This window comes from Poromitra crassiceps (assembly GCF_964638095.1).
Source record: "Poromitra crassiceps genome assembly, chromosome: 29".
NCBI classification, from domain to species: Eukaryota; Metazoa; Chordata; class Actinopteri; order Beryciformes; family Melamphaidae; genus Poromitra; species Poromitra crassiceps.
In genome coordinates, this window is record NC_139641.1 from 6579292 (window position 1) to 6598241 (window position 18950).

General features: G+C 44.7%; 1 protein-coding gene across 1 annotated transcript in view; it reads right to left on the reverse strand.

Annotated features, from left to right (window-relative positions):
- Window positions 1–18950, reverse strand: part of LOC310799941 (NACHT, LRR and PYD domains-containing protein 3-like) — a gene marked incomplete at its 5' end in the record, with an annotated part of 34114 nt that overhangs the window by 12709 nt on the left and 2455 nt on the right. The window contains 4 exons of the mRNA XM_083662550.1: window positions 4784–6593; window positions 6712–6926; window positions 8122–8241; window positions 15074–15193. Of these exons, the coding sequence (XP_083518676.1) occupies window positions 4784–6593; window positions 6712–6926; window positions 8122–8241; window positions 15074–15193 (2265 nt within the window). The remainder of the gene's footprint in view (window positions 1–4783; window positions 6594–6711; window positions 6927–8121; window positions 8242–15073; window positions 15194–18950) is intronic.

The window sequence follows — 18950 nt, forward strand, 5'->3', positions numbered from 1 at the left end:
TGTTTTCTACATTATTATTTGTTAAAATCATTCAAAGTGACCTTTAACATAAATAAATAATTTACACCGACCCATGCCTAGATATGTCCGTCTTCAGCGGATGTACCTGCCTTATATCCGTTGGGAACTATTGGACTCTGATTGTCCTGCCTGATGGCCTGATTAGTCCAATCAGATCTCATTATTTTAACCCAAGTTTCCCTTTGTGTTTTGACCAACTTTCCTCCTGCAATAAGTAAAGATGGCTAGGTGGTGTTGTGTAATCTTTATGCCTTGAAGATCACAATGTAATAATGAAACGGAGATAGGTAGAATCCCTATTACAGGACAGGTGGGAGCATTTGCAAATTGTGGGAGCCAACGTGTCCGTTTTAAGAGACTACAGCAGGGGCACTCAATTAAAACTCATAGAGGTCCAGTTAGAAAAAATGTCCTCAAGCAAAGGTCCGGAACATTGTAACGTACAGTAGCTTGCGTTATGATTCAGTGCCATTGAACTTAGGCTACTTCAATGATTGCAGTAGCCTAATGGTACAATGTCTGTATGTAGTCAACGACTGACTGTTAAATCAAAATAAACATCAACAATGTTTATTTAGTTTTCATATTTAACTGGATTAATTATAAATAACTAGCCTACACTAATAATAAATACATGTTCTTTTCTCATTTCAAGTAAAATAATGGCTGCATTTAAAAATAACATACAACAGAGTGCTTTGGGAAAATGTGCATCTTAAAAGTGTTTTAATTTGAGAAACAAAATCTTCTTTTCTTCCCTTAACTCCACCTTTTCTCTTGAGAGAAGTGAGTTCCCTATCTATCTATCTGTCTCAGTGTCTGTCTCTATCTATCTATCTATCTATCTATCTATCTATCTATCTATCTGCGTGTCTGTCTGTCTGTCTGTCTGTCTGTCTGTCTGTCTATCGATCGTTCGCAATGCAAACGTCACATGCCGTTGGGCAGTGAATGTGTGAGTGTGCCCTCAGTCTGGATTTGAGTGTGTTTGCTCGTGTGGCGCTTTCACAGACAGGTTAGGATCGCATCGCACTTCACATGAGACATACTGCCTGGTTTTGAACTGCCCGTGAGAACAATGAATGAACATCAAAGAGTCTGCCTGCTCCGGATTAAAACAAAATCTTTGTTTTTGTTTTTTGAGCACGCCATGTGAAATGACTTGTATCTCTCGCATATCTCCGTGTCGGACAATCTCTCGCCTGCAGCACTGAACCGACTGGAACCGGCAGAATCGAATCGGATATTTGATTGGCTGAGTAGCATCACGTGTGATGATTTACAGCGCATGTATTGGTCTGTGAGCTTCCTGGCAGATTAAACCAGTACCGTAAAGGGTAGAAAAGCATGTGCCGGTTAAAAAAGAAAAGCTCGGTGAAATGTAACGATTCTCAATGATTTGTAGGTTATAGGGCTCGGTCCGGATAGGACGGCGTCTGGGTCCGGATGCGGACCGGAGTCCGGACTTTGGGGATCGCTGGACTACAGGCTCTATCTTGGTGCAGGCGATATCCCCTATTTGCGCTTGCACACCTGTTTGCGCGTGCCTTAAGGCAGGGAAGATAGCGGTCTGCCTTGCGCATTTTGTCCAGGTATTATGCCGAGTTTTGCACCCCCGCCCGGCAGCAGCTAAACGCATCCCCACCTCACGGGAGCATATTGTAATGATTTATACAGAAATGTAACTGTTTAAAAGTGATATAAATGTCTGGGTAGACGTGACCTCCCTGATTTCTAAGTTAAAACAGCCCCGAAATATGTTGGGGATGCAATTCTCAGCGGGGATACGGAAACGTTCGCGGCACGTGCCGCAGGAGCAAATTAGAGCCGTGCCAAAATGTGCCATCCAAATCTGTGCCACCAAAATGCCAGCGCAAACAGGATTTGGGCGGTTTTAAGTACCAGAATTATTCACAGGTGTGGCCAGGCAATGCCTGGGCATTACATCAAGAAAAAACAATGGGATTCCCATCTCGCAATCGCTGTTTGCGCGAGGCATGCAATATGCTGTAATTCTCTCCATGCGTCATAGAGTGTACTCACTCGTGCTGAGGACAGAGAGAGCTTATTGACAGATCGTCTGTGGTGCCAACGACCCTCCGGGTTATGAAGGTGAATAGCCTATGTCCATTGTCCAACAGGTTTTCTCAATTCATTGCCTTCTTTGCAATGTGATAAACGTTTCTCAGTGAGTTATAATTGATTGCCTCACTGAATTAACTGCTAATACCAAATTTTAGCAGCAGAATTTGATGTCCTGGCACGGCAAGGCTTCGCATAATGACATATCCAAAAGGAACTTTACTCTGCACTGCACTGCACGGAGATTATGGTGCGCTCAAGCGCAACGGGGTATTTAGCGCATAAGAGGTGATTTTAAAAGCTCTTAGCTAGGGGTGGGACAAAATATCGATACTCACGGTATCGCGATATTTCCACTTGCGATACGTTATCGATACACTGGCACCAAGTATCGATATGTTATTAAAATATGCAGGATTTTTAAATTGATTCCCCCACAGCCATTTTGATAAACAGAGTTCTAGGGTTGTCAAAAATATTGATACTTAAAGGAACACTCCGCCCATTTTCAACCAGCTTTGTATCATTAGAACATCAGTAGTATATCAGAAAACTGTAAACTGTTTTGAAGTCTGTCATTTAATTTGACAGTTATTGAGTGTTAAAGTGTGGACCAGTGACATCACTGGTCCACACTAACTCAAATTAATAACTCATTAACTCAAATCAACTCTCAATAACTGTCAAACTATTCATCATTCATCTAGTTTGACAGTTATTGAGAGTTGATTTGAGTTAATGAGTTATTAATTTGAGTTAGTATGGACCAGTGATGTCACTTATGACGTCATAAGCTCTATATAACCTTTGTACACGCGCGCAACCCGCCCTTCTCCTTTTGTCCGTTCTTTGCCCCACAGCGCTTGCTCGGTGTCTGTCTGTCTCCCTCCCACTCTGTGTGCTGTGTTCGTTCGTTCTCTCTCTCTCTCTCTCTCTCTGGACTAGTGTGTGAGAGAGAGAGAGAGAGAGAGAGAGAGAGAGGGAACGAATGAACACAGCACACAGAGTGGGAGGGAGACAGAAGCGCTGTGCACTCGAAGTGGCAGAGCAGAGATCTCTTCCTCTCAGTACGCTATGCGCGCCACGCGGAGCAACACACGCACACACACACACACACACGCACACGCACACACACACACACACACACACACATCTCTCTTTCCTTCTTTCTCTCTCTCTCCTTCTCTCCCTCTCTCTCCGAGAGAGAGTGAGAAATTTCCCTGCTGCAGACGGGACACACCCACACAGTCCGCGGGAGAAAATACACTCTAAAAACTAATTGATTCTCATGACTTTTGCATGACTGTCAAACCTAAATTTATATACTTTGCGACGTTCATCATCGTTCAAATTTGGCTGGTGGCTTATTAACATAGGGTCCTGTGATGTGATGAACTCAAAATGCTAAATAATAAAGAAATATTTCTGGTTTCCAGGGACTTTAAGTACTTACTCGATAGGCTACTAAACATTTTTAAACTGAACTCATTTTCTACAGTATCAAGTTTATCAATACCAGCAGCGCTCCCTCTGCCTCCTCCACACAGACACACACAGCACCGCAGCTGTTAGCTACATTAGCTAATCCCAGATCCCACTACTGCTGCTGTAACCACTTCACCAACACCGGGCTCAAAACGCCAGTGTGAGTGACCAAATGTTTCACTTGTTAACCAGTCGGAGTGACGCTCTTTCCAGTAACATATTGGCTTTGAAATCTGTTGATACATGGACCCGGCTTGTAGATTGCAGCTAAATTTAACGTTAAACGCATTGCCGGTGGAGGTACCCGGATGTAGCAGACAAAGAGTATTGAAGGCAAGATACGAAGCCTGTGTTGTTTTTTTACAACAGCGTTCCCGCCTTGATGTTGCAGTGGAACTGAGGGGAACAATCCAGTCGTCAGTTCTTATCGATTTAAGTTCTTTGGTGCGGTCGAAGTTGCGATTTATAACTAAATCCTGGACATGCAGAGTTGGTGTTTGGGCTGTCTTGGGCTACACTCTGAGCACTGGGGGCAGCAGCTCAGCTTGAGGGAGGCTTTGGAGGGAATTGTAGCCTACATGAAACATGAAAGCTGGAACCCCCTACTACTACTTAAGAAAACTTAAAAATATATTGTGAATATATGCCATTGTTCTCTTGTTTTAATAATATAATAAAAAAGACTCTTAATGTCTAACTTTTCCTCCGTGGTATCGAAAATTGTATGAGTGAGTGAGTGAATTCTGAGTGAGTTCATGTCAATTCTGCTAATAAATACATAATACCTGCTTCTTACTTTTTAGGGGTATTTTTTTCTCTTCAGTTACACAGATATCGTGATGTATCGTAGGTTAAATTTCTTCCAATATATCGATTATCGCAGAATCGCTGTATCATGATAATATCGTTATCGAGGGCCAAGTATCGTGACCGTATCGTATCGTGAGTTACTCCGCGATTCCCACCCCTACTCTTAGCGCAAAGTAATTACGCGCTGCTGACGATAGGATAATGCCATCTATCCCCACATTTTTGCGCTGAAACGCCTAGTTCGGCATGTGGCAGCCTATGTCCAGTACAATTATAACAGGCATGCGCTTGTCCACGCCCCCAATTTGCATTGCGCGTGGCGTTAAACGAGCGCAAACGCTAAATTAACGCTTTTGCGGAGATAGGGCCCTACATCTGGACTAACCGAGCCTCTCTGCAGTTTCTCACAGCTGGGAACAGTCTGCTTCGTCCCTCATTTGATGTGTTGTATGCGTTCGGGTCGAACACATCCAGAACCTCCTCTGACATCTGCAGCATGTACGCCAGAGCTGAGCAGTGGACCATAGAGAGTTTCTTCTTTGACTTGTTCTTTGACTTCAGGAACCTTTGCATCTCCTGTTGTTCTGAGTGTTGGTTCATCTCCATCAAACAGTGGAAGATGTTGATGCTTCTGTCAGGAGATATATTGGAATTATTTGTCTTCTTCAGGTTGCTGATGGCTTTCTGGATGCTGTCTGGACTGCGCTCTGTCTGACCCAGCAGACCTCCTAAGAGACTCTGGTTGGACTCCAGTGAGAGCCCATGAAGGAAGCGGACAAATAGGTCCAAGTGGCCATTTTTACTCTTCAGGGCTTTGACCAAGGCTTTCTTCAGGAAGACATCAAGGTTTGATGACAAGGATTGATCACATTTACGCCAGTCTTCTCCCAGGAATGTGCTCAGTACATTCTTATCCCTGTTTGTGTAACAGTGGAACATGTAGACTGCAGCGAGAAACTCCTGGATGCTCAGATGAACAAAGCAGTAGACCGTCTTCTGGAAGAGCACACACTCTCTTTTGAAGATCTCTGTGCACACACCTGAGAACACCAAAGCCTCTCTGACATCAAGACCACACTCTTCCAGGTCTTCTTGGTAGAACAGGAGGTTGCCCGTCTCCAGATTTTCAAACGCCAGCTTCCCCAGCTTCAGAAGAACTTCCCTGTCTGTCTCCATCAGCTGCTGTTGACTCATCTCATGGTTCACCTCATACTTCTGCTTCTTCCTCTCAGTCTGAACCAGCAGGAAGTGTGAGTACATCTCAGTCAGGGTCTTGGGCAGCTCTCCTCTCTGGTCTGTAGTCAACATGTGCTCCAGAACTGTACCAGTGATCCAACAGAAGACTGGGATGTGGCACATGATGTGGATGGTCCTGGATGCCTTGATGTGTGAGATGATTCTGCTGGACAGCTCCTCATCAGTGGATCTCCTCCTGAAGTACTCCTCCTTCTGGAGGTCAGTGAAGCCTCGTACCTCTGTTACCCTGTCAACACATGTAGGAGGGATCTGATTGGCTGCTGCAGGTCTGGAAGTTATCCAGAGGAGAGCCATGGGAAGCAGATTCCCCTGGATGAGGTTTGTCAACAGCACATCTACTGATGATACCTGTGTGACATCAGACACAACCTCATTGTTGTGGAAATCCAATGGAAGTCTGCTTTCATCCAGGCCATCAAAGATGAACACAACTTTACAGACAGAGAGCTTCTCTGCTGTGACCCTCTGTAAGGTTGGGTGGAAAACATGGAGCAGCATGAGAAGACTGTACCGCTCATCTCTGATCAAGTTCAGCTCCCGGAACGAAAGCAGAATCACAAGAATGACGTCTTGATTTTCCAAGCCCTCTGCCCAGTCCAGAGTGAACTTCTTCACTGAGAAGGTTTTTCCAATTCCAGCAACACCATTGGTCAGAACTACTCTGATGTGTGTCTCTTGATCAGGTAAGGGGTTAAAGATGTCGTGGCACTTGATCTGAGTGTCATGGAGAGCCTCCATCTTGGATGCTGTCTCCAGCTGCCACACCTCATGTTGGGTATTAACCTCTTCACTCTGTCCCACTGTGAGGTAGAGTGCAGTGTAGATCCTATTGAGGGAAGTTCCAATTCCTGATTCATCTGTTCCTTCTGTCACAAAGTCAAATCTCATTATCAGACTGATCTTATGAACGTCTAAAACCTCCTGCAAAACGCCGTCCGCTGGAAGAGAAGAAAGAGTAAACAAGTGTTTAACAGATATGCTGTTGTTTCCTGGTTTTAGAAATGGTGACAACAGTAGACAGAACCCCAGTCTTACATTGTGCAGTGCTGGTTTGACTGGGTGTCTGCAGTCCAGATCTTGTTCTGGACCTTTTTCCACACTGGGGACAGGCAGAGTCTCCTGATGAAACGGACTGGGCCCAGTATGAGGTGATGCACTGTCTGCAGAACCTGTGTCCACAGCTGGTAGAGACTGGACCGCTCAGGACCCAATGACACAATGCACAGCAGGACAGCTGCTGCTTCACAACACCTAGACTCCTCTTCCTCATTCTGTGAGGATAAAGGCAATTTATTATCCCTGATCAGATACAGATCTAACAAACAAACAAAATTGAACAAAAGTTTGAACAATTTTTTGTTCAAATTGTAAAACTATTAAAATATTTTGCCCAGACTATCTTTATAGATGCTCAGACAGCATGGTGCTGCCATCACATGTAAAGTTTATTTTCACATGTATCTGTTGTCATAGTTGTAGTTTAATCAGTGGAGTCAACATTGCATACCCATCATGGATAAATGTCACTGTGGCGATCATGGATGAATGCAACATTGTAACAGTTTTTCTGGTTTGTTTCATATGTAATTATCATTAATGAATGTTCAGCTCAATACAAACAACACACAGTCCTATTACATCAACACTGTAACAACACATTTGTTACAGAACACAGACAGTGTCTGGCAGTCATTAGTAAATAAATAAGTACCATTCTTGATGACCTCTGACTACAGATAGTGTTAGCAGGGCACAGAGATTGATCACAGCAGTTAGGGTAGATACGATGGCAGAGTTCCATTACATTACATCTACAGTATCAACCACTGTCTGTGTTTACATGTCAAACACAAACAGTGTCAAACACAAACACCATATGAATGAAAAGTGGCTTTTCAACAATGATGGGAGGTTTTGGTGTTTAAACCATTTCTTGTGGGCGTGTCTTATGCGTGTGGCCAGCAGTGAGCTGTTGTGGCTTTTAAGGCGGGGCTAGCAGGATGAGGGAATTTGAGCAACTCGGGGAGGAGGGCGGGACTAAGGGTCAACAACATCAGTCTGATATCAGATTTGTGAATTACGTCAGTATCGGCACGCCATTGGATCAGTCCCATCTCTAAGTCAAGGTCAAAGTCAAGGTTACTTTATGTGTACCCATAGGTAGATTTGGTTGCAGGGAGAGTCACTCAATTTTAAAAAGGCTCAGACAATAGACAGTAGACAGACATGAAAGTGCATAGTGCCATAGTTCCAAACTTCATCATATTATTTTTTAATATTTAAAAAAAGATGTAAGAAAACACTGGGGCAGATATTTGCTTCATGAACACAGTCCTCTCATAGTGTGATGCAACAGTGAAGGAAACTATCCTAAATGACACAACAGAACATTTTCCCTTCATCAAGTTTACTCACTTTACTCGCTTACTTTTATCAGGTAGGCTCCCAGTATAACAGTTCTCTTACCTTGTGTCTGAAGGTCCAGGTTCATTACTGAAGTATGGAGGTTTGTCTTTAGACCAGTCACTCTTCATAGAGAGACAGCTGGGTACTGGAGACTCTGCTCTCTGCCTGTGGTACTGACCTCTGTAAATCAAAAGAAAAGGCAACATGTTTTCAGAGGTGATCAAACACAACGACTCTGCTTTTTGGGATAATTGATGTGAAGTTTTACGCCAGTTTAGGTAGATACTTATCAATGAATCACAAAACGCAACTGTGTGCAGCAGTAACTGTGTTTAGTGAAAGACAAACACGGAGGGAATACAGACAGGCAAAATGGCCGACCAACAACTTAGACACATGGCACTGACGTTCACGTCACATGGTTGTCATAACAACCAACAACAACATTCCTGGCGCTACCCTCTTTTCTCCAAAATAAACTCCCCCTCCCCAACCCTTTAGCAAACCACACACAATGACCAGGGCAATGCAATACCGTCCCACCACCAAACATCAATCCAATAATGCACAATGTCCAACACATGTACGTCACCCCCACAAAACATCTGTCTAATAAAGTTCAAACCCCTCCAGTCTCTTCGACAACTGCCGGTGGTGCCCTGAGCGCCGAGGAGTAGCACCTGGGACAGGGGCAGGGACAAGCGAGCCGTGGGACTCTTCCCCCGGCCCAGCGGGAGGCACCGCCCCACTCGCCAGGTCCATATCAGCATAAGACGGGCTCGGCATCGGAGGCGGCTCACATATGGCTGGTGGTATGTCAGGACCATGTGGACGAGAGTCGTCCGGGTCCTCATCAGACGCAAGGCAATCGTCGAGCGGATCCGAGCCAGCAGCGGGACCCTCCACCTTGTAGCAGTCACTCAATCTGACCCTGTAGGAGGTGCGACGAAGTTGAGTACCCGTGAACTTCCGGATATTGCACCAGGCTCCCTCGACAGCAGTGACCAAGTATCTGTCACGAGCTCTTGACTTGTTCCGGTCCCCATAAAGGTACACAAGGTCACCAGGGTGGAGGTCGGGTGGCACAGCTGCGCGACCAGAGGGCACCTTTGACCTTACACTGTGTGGGTGATTAGCGACACGTTGTGAGTGCTGCCTCATTATGAGATCTTGGTCGTCAACGGGCAACTGCCTGTGGGAAAATTGGTCATGCTGATTCAGCATCTCACGGGCAGACAACCCACGTGACCTCACGCGGCTGTTCAAGCGGGCCGTGGCGACGGAGAGCAGCAGGGGGGTCACAGCTCTGCAATTCGGCTCGAGACGAAGAATCTCACTTTGCAGCTCCTGAACAGCCTTTTCAGCAACTGGGTTCTTATTGACATTTTTGGCATTCCCCACCTCGACAGCCAGCCTATGTCTCGCGAGGGCCTCATCCCCCGCCAGTGCAGCAAACCCGGGGGCTGGATCAGTCCTGATCACTGCAAACGGGCCATCGAGGGGGCACAGGCCCAGGCATAGACGGATCAAAGTGTCTCTGAGTGTCTCACGGCGCTCGTCCTCGATGAGAGAAGACAGTGTGAATGACGTAACACACTCACGAACAACCAGGATGCACTGGCGGTCCCGCCTGAACACATCAGCGGCAAAAGCGGCCCCAACCACTTCCGGCGGATCGCCCGTAGACTGGTCACTCACGAACACAGGGGCCTTCCTCAAAGCTGCACACTGATGGCAGCCATTGGTGACACGCTGAATGGCAGCATCCATGTCTAGCGCATAGAAGTAGCGCTGCACAACAGTCTTCAACTGGGTGGCAGTAGGATGGTCAAGTTTGATATGAAGGGAGGTGAGCAGGCCATCAAGGGAGAACCTAGGTACCACAATGCAGTCCGTTGAGGCTGCATTGTGGTACCTAGGTTCTCCTAGGTACCACAATGCTCGACGCACGACCAGGAGGCCGTCCCTGGCCACCGTGGTGACGTTCAGGTAACGCTTCACATCACGAATGTTAGTCAGTCTTTTGGACGGGCGAGTGCCTTGGCGGAGATGAGCACAGGTCCGCCTGAGATCAGAGCACTCTGACTGTAGAGCCAGCCACGCAGCCCTGCTAGTGAAGGGTAACTTCTGGGCCCCGGACATAACATCTGCGGCAGTAACCTGGCGTACAACTGAGTCAGCGGTGATGCGGATGAAGGTACAGACCTGGCAGGTCGGGTTGTCACACTCTGGTGCGTTGCGGCTAGCAAAGTCAGATGGCAGGATAGCCGCCCCCGCCACATGACGGATTAGCACCTGGAACCGGCTGGCTGTAGACAAGAAGGAGGTGACACGAGGGCTTGCCGAAAATTCTCCCCTGCACAGCTTCTCAAAGGCCTGGACGCAGGGCTTGCTGTCCGTCAAAACACAAGCCCTCTGAGACGATTGGATTATGTAGGGAGCAAAGTGTTTCACCGCCGCTGCTATAGACAACGCCTCGACCTCACAGGGCAGCCATGAGTTCTGGTTCTTGCGCAACTTCGCGCTGAAGTAGCTAGCCACCTTCACTGTGTCCTTGCAGGTGATGTACAGTGTTGCTCCCAAGCCAGGCTCTCTGACTGCACCATCGGTAACAATCCACAGCTGGTCCGCAGGCCGTGGCAAGGTGACAGCATGAGTTGATGACAAGGCCCTCTGAGCACAACTGAAGGCACCCAGTAGCTCGTCTGACCACTGGATCATGTCCTTCGACTCGCGCCCAGCAACCACATCGTCAAGCGGGGCAAGCATGGTAGCACAGTTCTTGAGTACACGAGCTAGCACCTTGTACGCACCGATGAATGAGCGCAGACCAGTCACAGTTTTCGGAGGGGGACATGCAGCCAGAACAGACACACGGTGAGGGCTGGCCTGGATGGTTCCTTGATGCCAGACCCAGCCCAATATAGAGGTCTGCACAGGAGCTATGGTGGTTTTTGTGGCAGAGAGGTTCAAGCTGCAGCGCTGCAGTGCAGAGAGAACCCTCCTCCAGACAGCTAGCAGCTCCTCCAGAGTGTCAGCTCCGCAGTATAGATCATCTGCTACCTTCGCCACGTGGCCCTGCTCAAGAAGATCTCCAAACACCCTGCATGTCATCTCCTCCAATGCAGTCTCGGACCCCGGCATGCCCATAGCACTCCGCACGTACACACGAACACCCTTGAAAGGCGTGACAACCCCACAGTATTTCCATGAGTCTCTGGACAGGGGTATCTGGTAAAAGGCTTTGGTGAGGTCCGTAGCGACGACATATTTCCACTGAGCTATCAAGCGCAGGGTGGAGTCGACGTCGGGCATCAGGGAGGGTTGAGGCTTACTATAACGGCCAACATCTGCAAACGCCGTGACAAGGCGGAAGCCACCTGTGGGCTTTTTTATAAGGAATGAAGGATTGACGTATTCCACTGAGATGCCTACATCCTCAGGCTTCCTGAAGACGCCCATCCCCTCCAAGATGTCAAACTGTGCCTGGAGCTCCTGTAACTGACCTCTGGAGTACTGTGGGACCCTGCCCTTGCGCTGTGGGGGTTGGACAGGCCCCATATTTACCTTGGCTTGAAATGGGCCCATAGCACCATTATAACCCTTAAACTGGGGGTCAAACACCTCATCAAACTCTCTGTGCAGGGCACGAAACTTGTCCTTGATGTCAGAGGGCATTATGTTGTCAGGGTCCAAGGTCACAAGGTCTGAGGGAAGGGCAGACTTAATTGTAGGGGCAGGCTTGGGCGGATCTGCCGACAGTGTGTCGTCAGTGTGTGTGGGGACATACGTGGCACGGACACGACACAAATGATGACTCTTCTGGACCAGTTGCGGCCCATCCGTAAGATTAGGAACACGGATCTTTCCTGCCACGCCCCGTAGCAAGGCCGGAGCAGGCCATTGGTGGGCGCCTGCCTGGTCACATAAGGCATCAACATGTGGCTCAACGGCCAGCTCACTGTCCATTTCACACAGTTCTGGTGGCAAATCCAGCTCAATGTATTCTCCCGGCCACACAATAGATTTAGTTGGTGCGCGAAGCACATGTGCACGTCGCACTGCATGTCTGTCCATAGGTGTGCAGTAGGTGCCGTAGCGGTAGACGTCTTCCCCCAAGCAGACCTGGTGTTTGGCTGGCCTGATGGAGACGTCATTCTTTTCCATAAACGGAATCCCAGCGAGAATGTCAGAATCGAGATCCTCCACGACAAGCCCCTCAAAGTAGAGCTTGTGACTATCTCTTTGAAAATATGTCCGTGTCTCTCCCAATACCTTCAACAGGGATGAGCCATCTGCCTGATGAGCCGACTGTGTGCTGCCTGTAACGGTGATACCCAGTCGGGTTGCGTATGAGGCCTTCATCATGTTCCCCGTTGCACCACTGTCAATGGTGAGCCGCACAGGAAGGTGATCGTGGAAGGCGTCGAGGTATGGGGACTGTTTAATGAGCACACGCTTAGACAACAACTTAGACACATGGCACTGACGTTCACGTCACATGGTTGTCATAACAACCAACAACAACATTCCTGGCGTTAATTGTATAATTAGTTTGTGTGCACACATTATGAATTAGGAGGAACGAAAAACTAAATATTTAGGGAATAAAATGTCTTCTGTGTGCATGAATCGAGCCAAACTGACGGCAGGTCTGACCTACATCCAGGAAGTGAAATATACTGTATATCTTGTCCTCCATAAAACGTGTTTTTTCTCCCTATGGTCACTCCTTGTCTCTGTAGTTTTCAGTGCAATCGTGTAGGTTATCAAATAACATTTCCTCATTACAGTATAACAGTCCTCTTACCTTGTGTCTGAAGGTCCAGGTTCATTACTGAAGAAGAGTGGAGGATTATCTTTAGACCAGTCACTCTTCATAGACAGACAGCTGGATACTGGAGACTCTGCTCTCTGCCTGTGGTACTGACCTCTGGAAACACAAATGTTTGATACATATCATTAGTTCTAGTGACTTTAAATTCATGTTTTGTTCTCATATTCTACTATTGTCTTCATTTGTTGATTTCTATTTTATTTGTTTCGATTATTTAGATTATTTCTTATGTTTAGATTATTATCATAGATTATGCATGTACATGTACTTTGCACGCCCACTAAGGGGGTTTGGCCAATTGCAAAAAGGCACCTACATTTCAAATGGATTCACGTAACATCACAAAACTCTGTAGAAAGGTTGGCGGAGGTATGCATTCTACAGAGTGCCCTCTAGTGTTGATGTTTTCCTTTGTTTTTATACTGTATGTATTTATAATTTCATATTGTACATACTTTTTATTCATGTTTCTTGGCCTGGTTATGTTCTAGTGGTAGAACAGGTCAGTCTGTCATCTGTTGCAGACATTTCTACACATTTTACCAGCTGGTTTTCATCATCTGTATGTGTTGATCCAAACTCACATTCACATGAGTGATGACTTGTTTGACTCAGGAGAGGCTTTCCGGTTGATTGGCCGTGTCATTTAAGTCCCCTCCCCTTTCCTAATTGACTGTTTCTCGTTATATTTATTGATCCCAAAGTTTATAACTATGATGACCTCAGTATGTAGGATTTCACCAGTAGCGGAGCGTACACCGGGGCAGAGGGTGCGGCCGCCCTGCGCCCTGGGCCCACAGGTTGCCAGGCCAGGCCAGGCCAGGCCAGGCCAGGCTAGGCTGGCAACCTGTTTTTCTTTTTCTTCTTCAGAACAAGCTTGTCTGTAAAGTGGCTTCACTGTAGGCTTTCTTGGACATAATATTACTTGGCTCAATGAGTGACAAATTGTGTTTTCGGATATGGGCTATCAGCTATTTTCCAGTTGTGACTTAAAATGACTATTTAATAAAGTCAGTGGTGTGAGTGTGAGAGGAATTCAATCAATAGACAATAACATTGGTGTGTTTAAAATGAGATATTCCACTAAATATGGCTAAAACCGATTCAAACATGCAAAAAAGGCAAATTTTTCTTCACAGCCTTCAAATTTTTTTTTTTTTTTTTTTTTTTTTTTTTTGATGGGGCCCCCCTAAGAGCTTCGCCCCCTCTGGGCTGATAGGGTCGCTCTGCCCCTGGATTTCACTCATAAATGTATCTTAACACTGTGTGAACAAAATGTGAGAGCTTAGATGAGACCAAGGAGGCATTGTTTTAAGTAACCAATAAGCTGTTTTAGGCTTTGATATTTGGTTTCATAGAGACAAACAGTTTCCAGCTTATCACACATTAAATGCTTGTTGTGTTTGCAATTGTCAGTTGTGTTATATTTAATTCCACCCACTGTAGCTTATATTTTATTTAGTTTTATATATCTTGAAATTATTTGTTGCTCAATTGATCCAAATCTACAGAGATAATTTAAACTTATCTCATTTTATTGTTATCTTATTGTTATTCTTAATGAATGAAATAATAGCCTTATTTTCTACTCAAATATCCCAGTATTCAATCATATTTTTACTACTAACTTGATTTCATGAATACAATCTCATTGAACCATATTCCATCAGGTAGGCTTATGGGATAACAGTTCTCTTACCTTGTGTCTGAAGGTCCAGGTTCATTACTGAAGAGTGGAGGATGATCTCTAGACCGGTCAGTCTTCATAGACAGACAGCTGGGTACTGGAGACTCTGCTCTCTGCCTGTGGTACTGACCTCTGTAAATCAAAAGAAAAGGCAACATGTTTTCAGAGGTGATCAAACACAATGACTCTGGTTTTTGGGATAATTGATGTGAAGTTTTAATTCTATAATTAGTTTGTGTGCACACATTATGAATTAGGAGGAACGAAAAACTAAATATTTAGGGAATAAAATGTCTTCTGTGTGCATGAATCGAGCCAAACTGACGGCAGGTCTGACCTACATCCAGGAAGTGAAATATACTGTATATCTTGTCCTCCATAAAACGTGTTTTTTCTCCCTATGGTCACTCCTTGTCTCTGTAGTTTTCAGTGCAATCGTGTAGGTTATCAAATAACATTTCCTCATTACAGTATAACAGTCCTCTTACCTTGTGTCTGGAGGTCCAGGTTCATTACTGAAGTATGGAGGTTTGTCTTTAGACCAATCACTCTTCATAGACAGACAGCTGGGTACTGGAGACTCTGCTCTCTGCCTGTGGTCCTGACCTCTGGAAACACAAATGTTTGATACATAAATTATCATTAGTTCTAGTGACTTTAAATTCATGTTTTGTTCTCATATTCTACTATTGTCTTCATTTGTTGATTTCTATTTTATTTGTTTAGATTATTTAGATTATTTCTTATGTTTAGATTATTATCATAGATTATGCATGTACATGTACTTTGCACGCCCACTGGCAAAAAGGGGGTGTGGCCAATCACAAAAAGGCACCTACATTTCAAATGGATTCACGTAACATCACAAAACTCTGTAGAAAGGTTGGTGGAGGTATGCATTCTACAGAGTGCCCTCTAGTGTTTATATGTTTTCCTTTGTTTTTATACTGTATGTATTTATAATTTCATATTGTACATACTTTTCATTCATGTTTCTTGGCCTGGTTATGTTCTAGTGGTAGAACAGGTCAGTCTGTCATCTGTTGCAGACATTTCTACACATTTTACCAGCTGGTTTTCATCATCTGTATGTGTTGATCCAAACTCACATTCACATGAGTGATGACTTGTTTGACTCAGGAGAGGCTTTCCGGTTGATTGACCGTGTCGTTTAAGTCCCCCCCCCTTTCCTAATTGACTGTTTCTCGTTATATCTATTGATCCCAAAGTTTATAACTATGATGACCTCAGTATGTAGGATTTCACTCATAAATGTATCTTAACACATTGAGTGCCAGCCCTTTTTTCAATGCTCTAGGTAGCTTGTGCCAGGCCGTTTTTTGAGGATTCTGGCTCATTTTAGAAGAGCCGAGGATTCTTTTCTGCTTGGAGTTTGTGAACACGAAGTTCACAAAAGTACTAATAGAATGTGTGCTTTCTCTGTCTAAAAGAGTTAGTTTGTAGAGTTAGTAGTTATGTAGATATTAGCCGTTGAGTACAGCATGGTTTCAGCTGTCTGAGAGTGAAAGTTGAGATAATCGCAGTTTTGTGAAATTCAATCAAACAGGCAGAACAGTCACTTTAACCATTTCTTTTTGGCATCAGTGAGAGATCAGACATCCAAACAATGTTCCGAACGCCCTCTCCTTCAACTCCTCCCTCCGTGGGCGTGTCTAGTGGCTTTCAGCCTGCGTTTGTCAGAAGCGAGTGCTCGCTGCAGCCTCGCTCCCTGGCAGGCAGCAAGTATGAGCAGCCTCCCTCCCTGGCAGCAAGTGTATGAGAATGAGGCTCGTTCGTTTCTGGGTTTTCGGAATGCGTGCGATTCTGGCCTTTCTGCGGGCGTTTCAAAGTGTGTTTTACCTATAATATATTATGCAAATTTGCAATCCCCCGTGTGCTGCTGCTGGCGCGGGCCGAGAGCGGCGAGTCTGGTGACTGATGACTGTAAAATCGGCAAGCCATTTCCTTGTGAATGGAGGAAGCACCCGCCTGAGGCGGCTGCTTTTGGTTGACTTTATCTCTGTCGGGAGGGCACTGTCCCCACTTAGCTGGTCGGTAAAATAGATTATACACATTCTCTTCCTCCAATTCTGCTATAGGAGGCGTAAAAGGGGTTGATCGATGTCCCACCGTCAAAAAAAAAAAATGTTTATGTAAGCCGAGATATCTCGTCTATGGCACTCAACGCTTGGATTATGTAAGCCGAGATATCTCGTCTATGGCACTCAACGCTTGGATTATGTAAGCCGAGATATCTCGTCTATGGCACTCAACGTGTTAACACTGTGTGGAAAAAATGTGAGAGCTAATAATGATGTGATGAGACCAAGGAGGCATTGTTTTGAGTAACCAATAAGCTGTTTTAGGCTTTGATATTTGGTTTCATAAAGACAAACAGTTTCCAGCTTATCACACATTAAATGCTTGTTGTGTTTGCAATTGTCAGTTGTGTTATATTTAATTCCACCCACTGTAGCTTATATTTTATTTAGTTTTATATATCTTGAAATTATTTGTTGCTCAATTGATCCAAATCTACAGAGATAATTTAAATGTATCTAATTTTATTGTTATCTTATTCTTATTCTTAGTGAATGAAATAATAGCCTTTTTTCTACTCAAATATCAATGAGCTTTTATTTTTCTCTTTCCAGTATTCCATCATATTTTTACTACTAACTTGATTTCATGAATACAATCTCATTGAACCATATTCCATCAGGTAGGCTTATGGGATAACAGTTCTCTTACCTTGTGTCTGAAGGTCCAGGTTCATTACTGAAGAGTGGAGGATGACCTTTAGACCGGTCAGTCTTCATAGACAGACAGCTGGGTACTGGAGACTCTGCTCTCTGCCTGTGGTACTGACCTCTGTAAATCAAAAGAAAAGGCAACATGTTTTCAGAGGTGATCAAACACAACGACTCTGGTTTTTGGGATAATTGATGTGAAGTTTTAATTCTATAATTAGTTTGTGTGCACACATTATGAATTAGGAGGAACGAAAAACTAAATATTTAGGGAATAAAATGTCTTCTGTGTGCATGAATCGAGCCAAACTGACGGCAGGTCTGACCTACATCCAGGAAGTGAAATATACTGTATATCTTGTCCTCCATAAAACGTGTTTTTTCTCCCTATGGTCACTCCTTGTCTCTGTAGTTTTCAGTGCAATCGTGTAGGTTATCAAATAACATTTCCTCATTACAGTATAACAGTCCTCTTACCTTGTGTCTGAAGGTCCAGGTTCATTACTGAAGAAGAGTGGAGGATTATCTTTAGACCAGTCACTCTTCATAGACAGACAGCTGGATACTGGAGACTCTGCTCTCTGCCTGTGGTACTGACCTCTGGAAACACAAATGTTTGATACATATCATTAGTTCTAGTGACTTTAAATTCATGTTTTGTTCTCATATTCTACTATTGTCTTCATTTGTTGATTTCTATTTTATTTGTTTCGATTATTTAGATTATTTCTTATGTTTAGATTATTATCATAGATTATGCATGTACATGTACTTTGCACGCCCACTAAGGGGGTTTGGCCAATTGCAAAAAGGCACCTACATTTCAAATGGATTCACGTAACATCACAAAACTCTGTAGAAAGGTTGGCGGAGGTATGCATTCTACAGAGTGCCCTCTAGTGTTGATGTTTTCCTTTGTTTTTATACTGTATGTATTTATAATTTCATATTGTACATACTTTTTATTCATGTTTCTTGGCCTGGTTATGTTCTAGTGGTAGAACAGGTCAGTCTGTCATCTGTTGCAGACATTTCTACACATTTTACCAGCTGGTTTTCATCATCTGTATGTGTTGATCCAAACTCACATTCACATGAGTGATGACTTGTTTGACTCAGGAGAGGCTTTCCGGTTGATTGGCCGTGTCATTTAAGTCCCCTCCCCTTTCCTAATTGACTGTTTCTCGTTATATTTATTGATCCCAAAGTTTATAACTATGATGACCTCAGTATGTAGGATTTCACCAGTAGCGGAGCGTACACCGGGGCAGAGGGTGCGGCCGCCCTGCGCCCTGGGCCCACAGGTTGCCAGGCCAGGCCAGGCCAGGCCAGGCCAGGCTAGGCTGGCAACCTGTTTTTCTTTTTCTTCTTCAGAACAAGCTTGTCTGTAAAGTGGCTTCACTGTAGGCTTTCTTGGACATAATATTACTTGGCTCAATGAGTGACAAATTGTGTTTTCGGATATGGGCTATCAGCTATTTTCCAGTTGTGACTTAAAATGACTATTTAATAAAGTCAGTGGTGTGAGTGTGAGAGGAATTCAATCAATAGACAATAACATTGGTGTGTTTAAAATGAGATATTCCACTAAATATGGCTAAAACCGATTCAAACA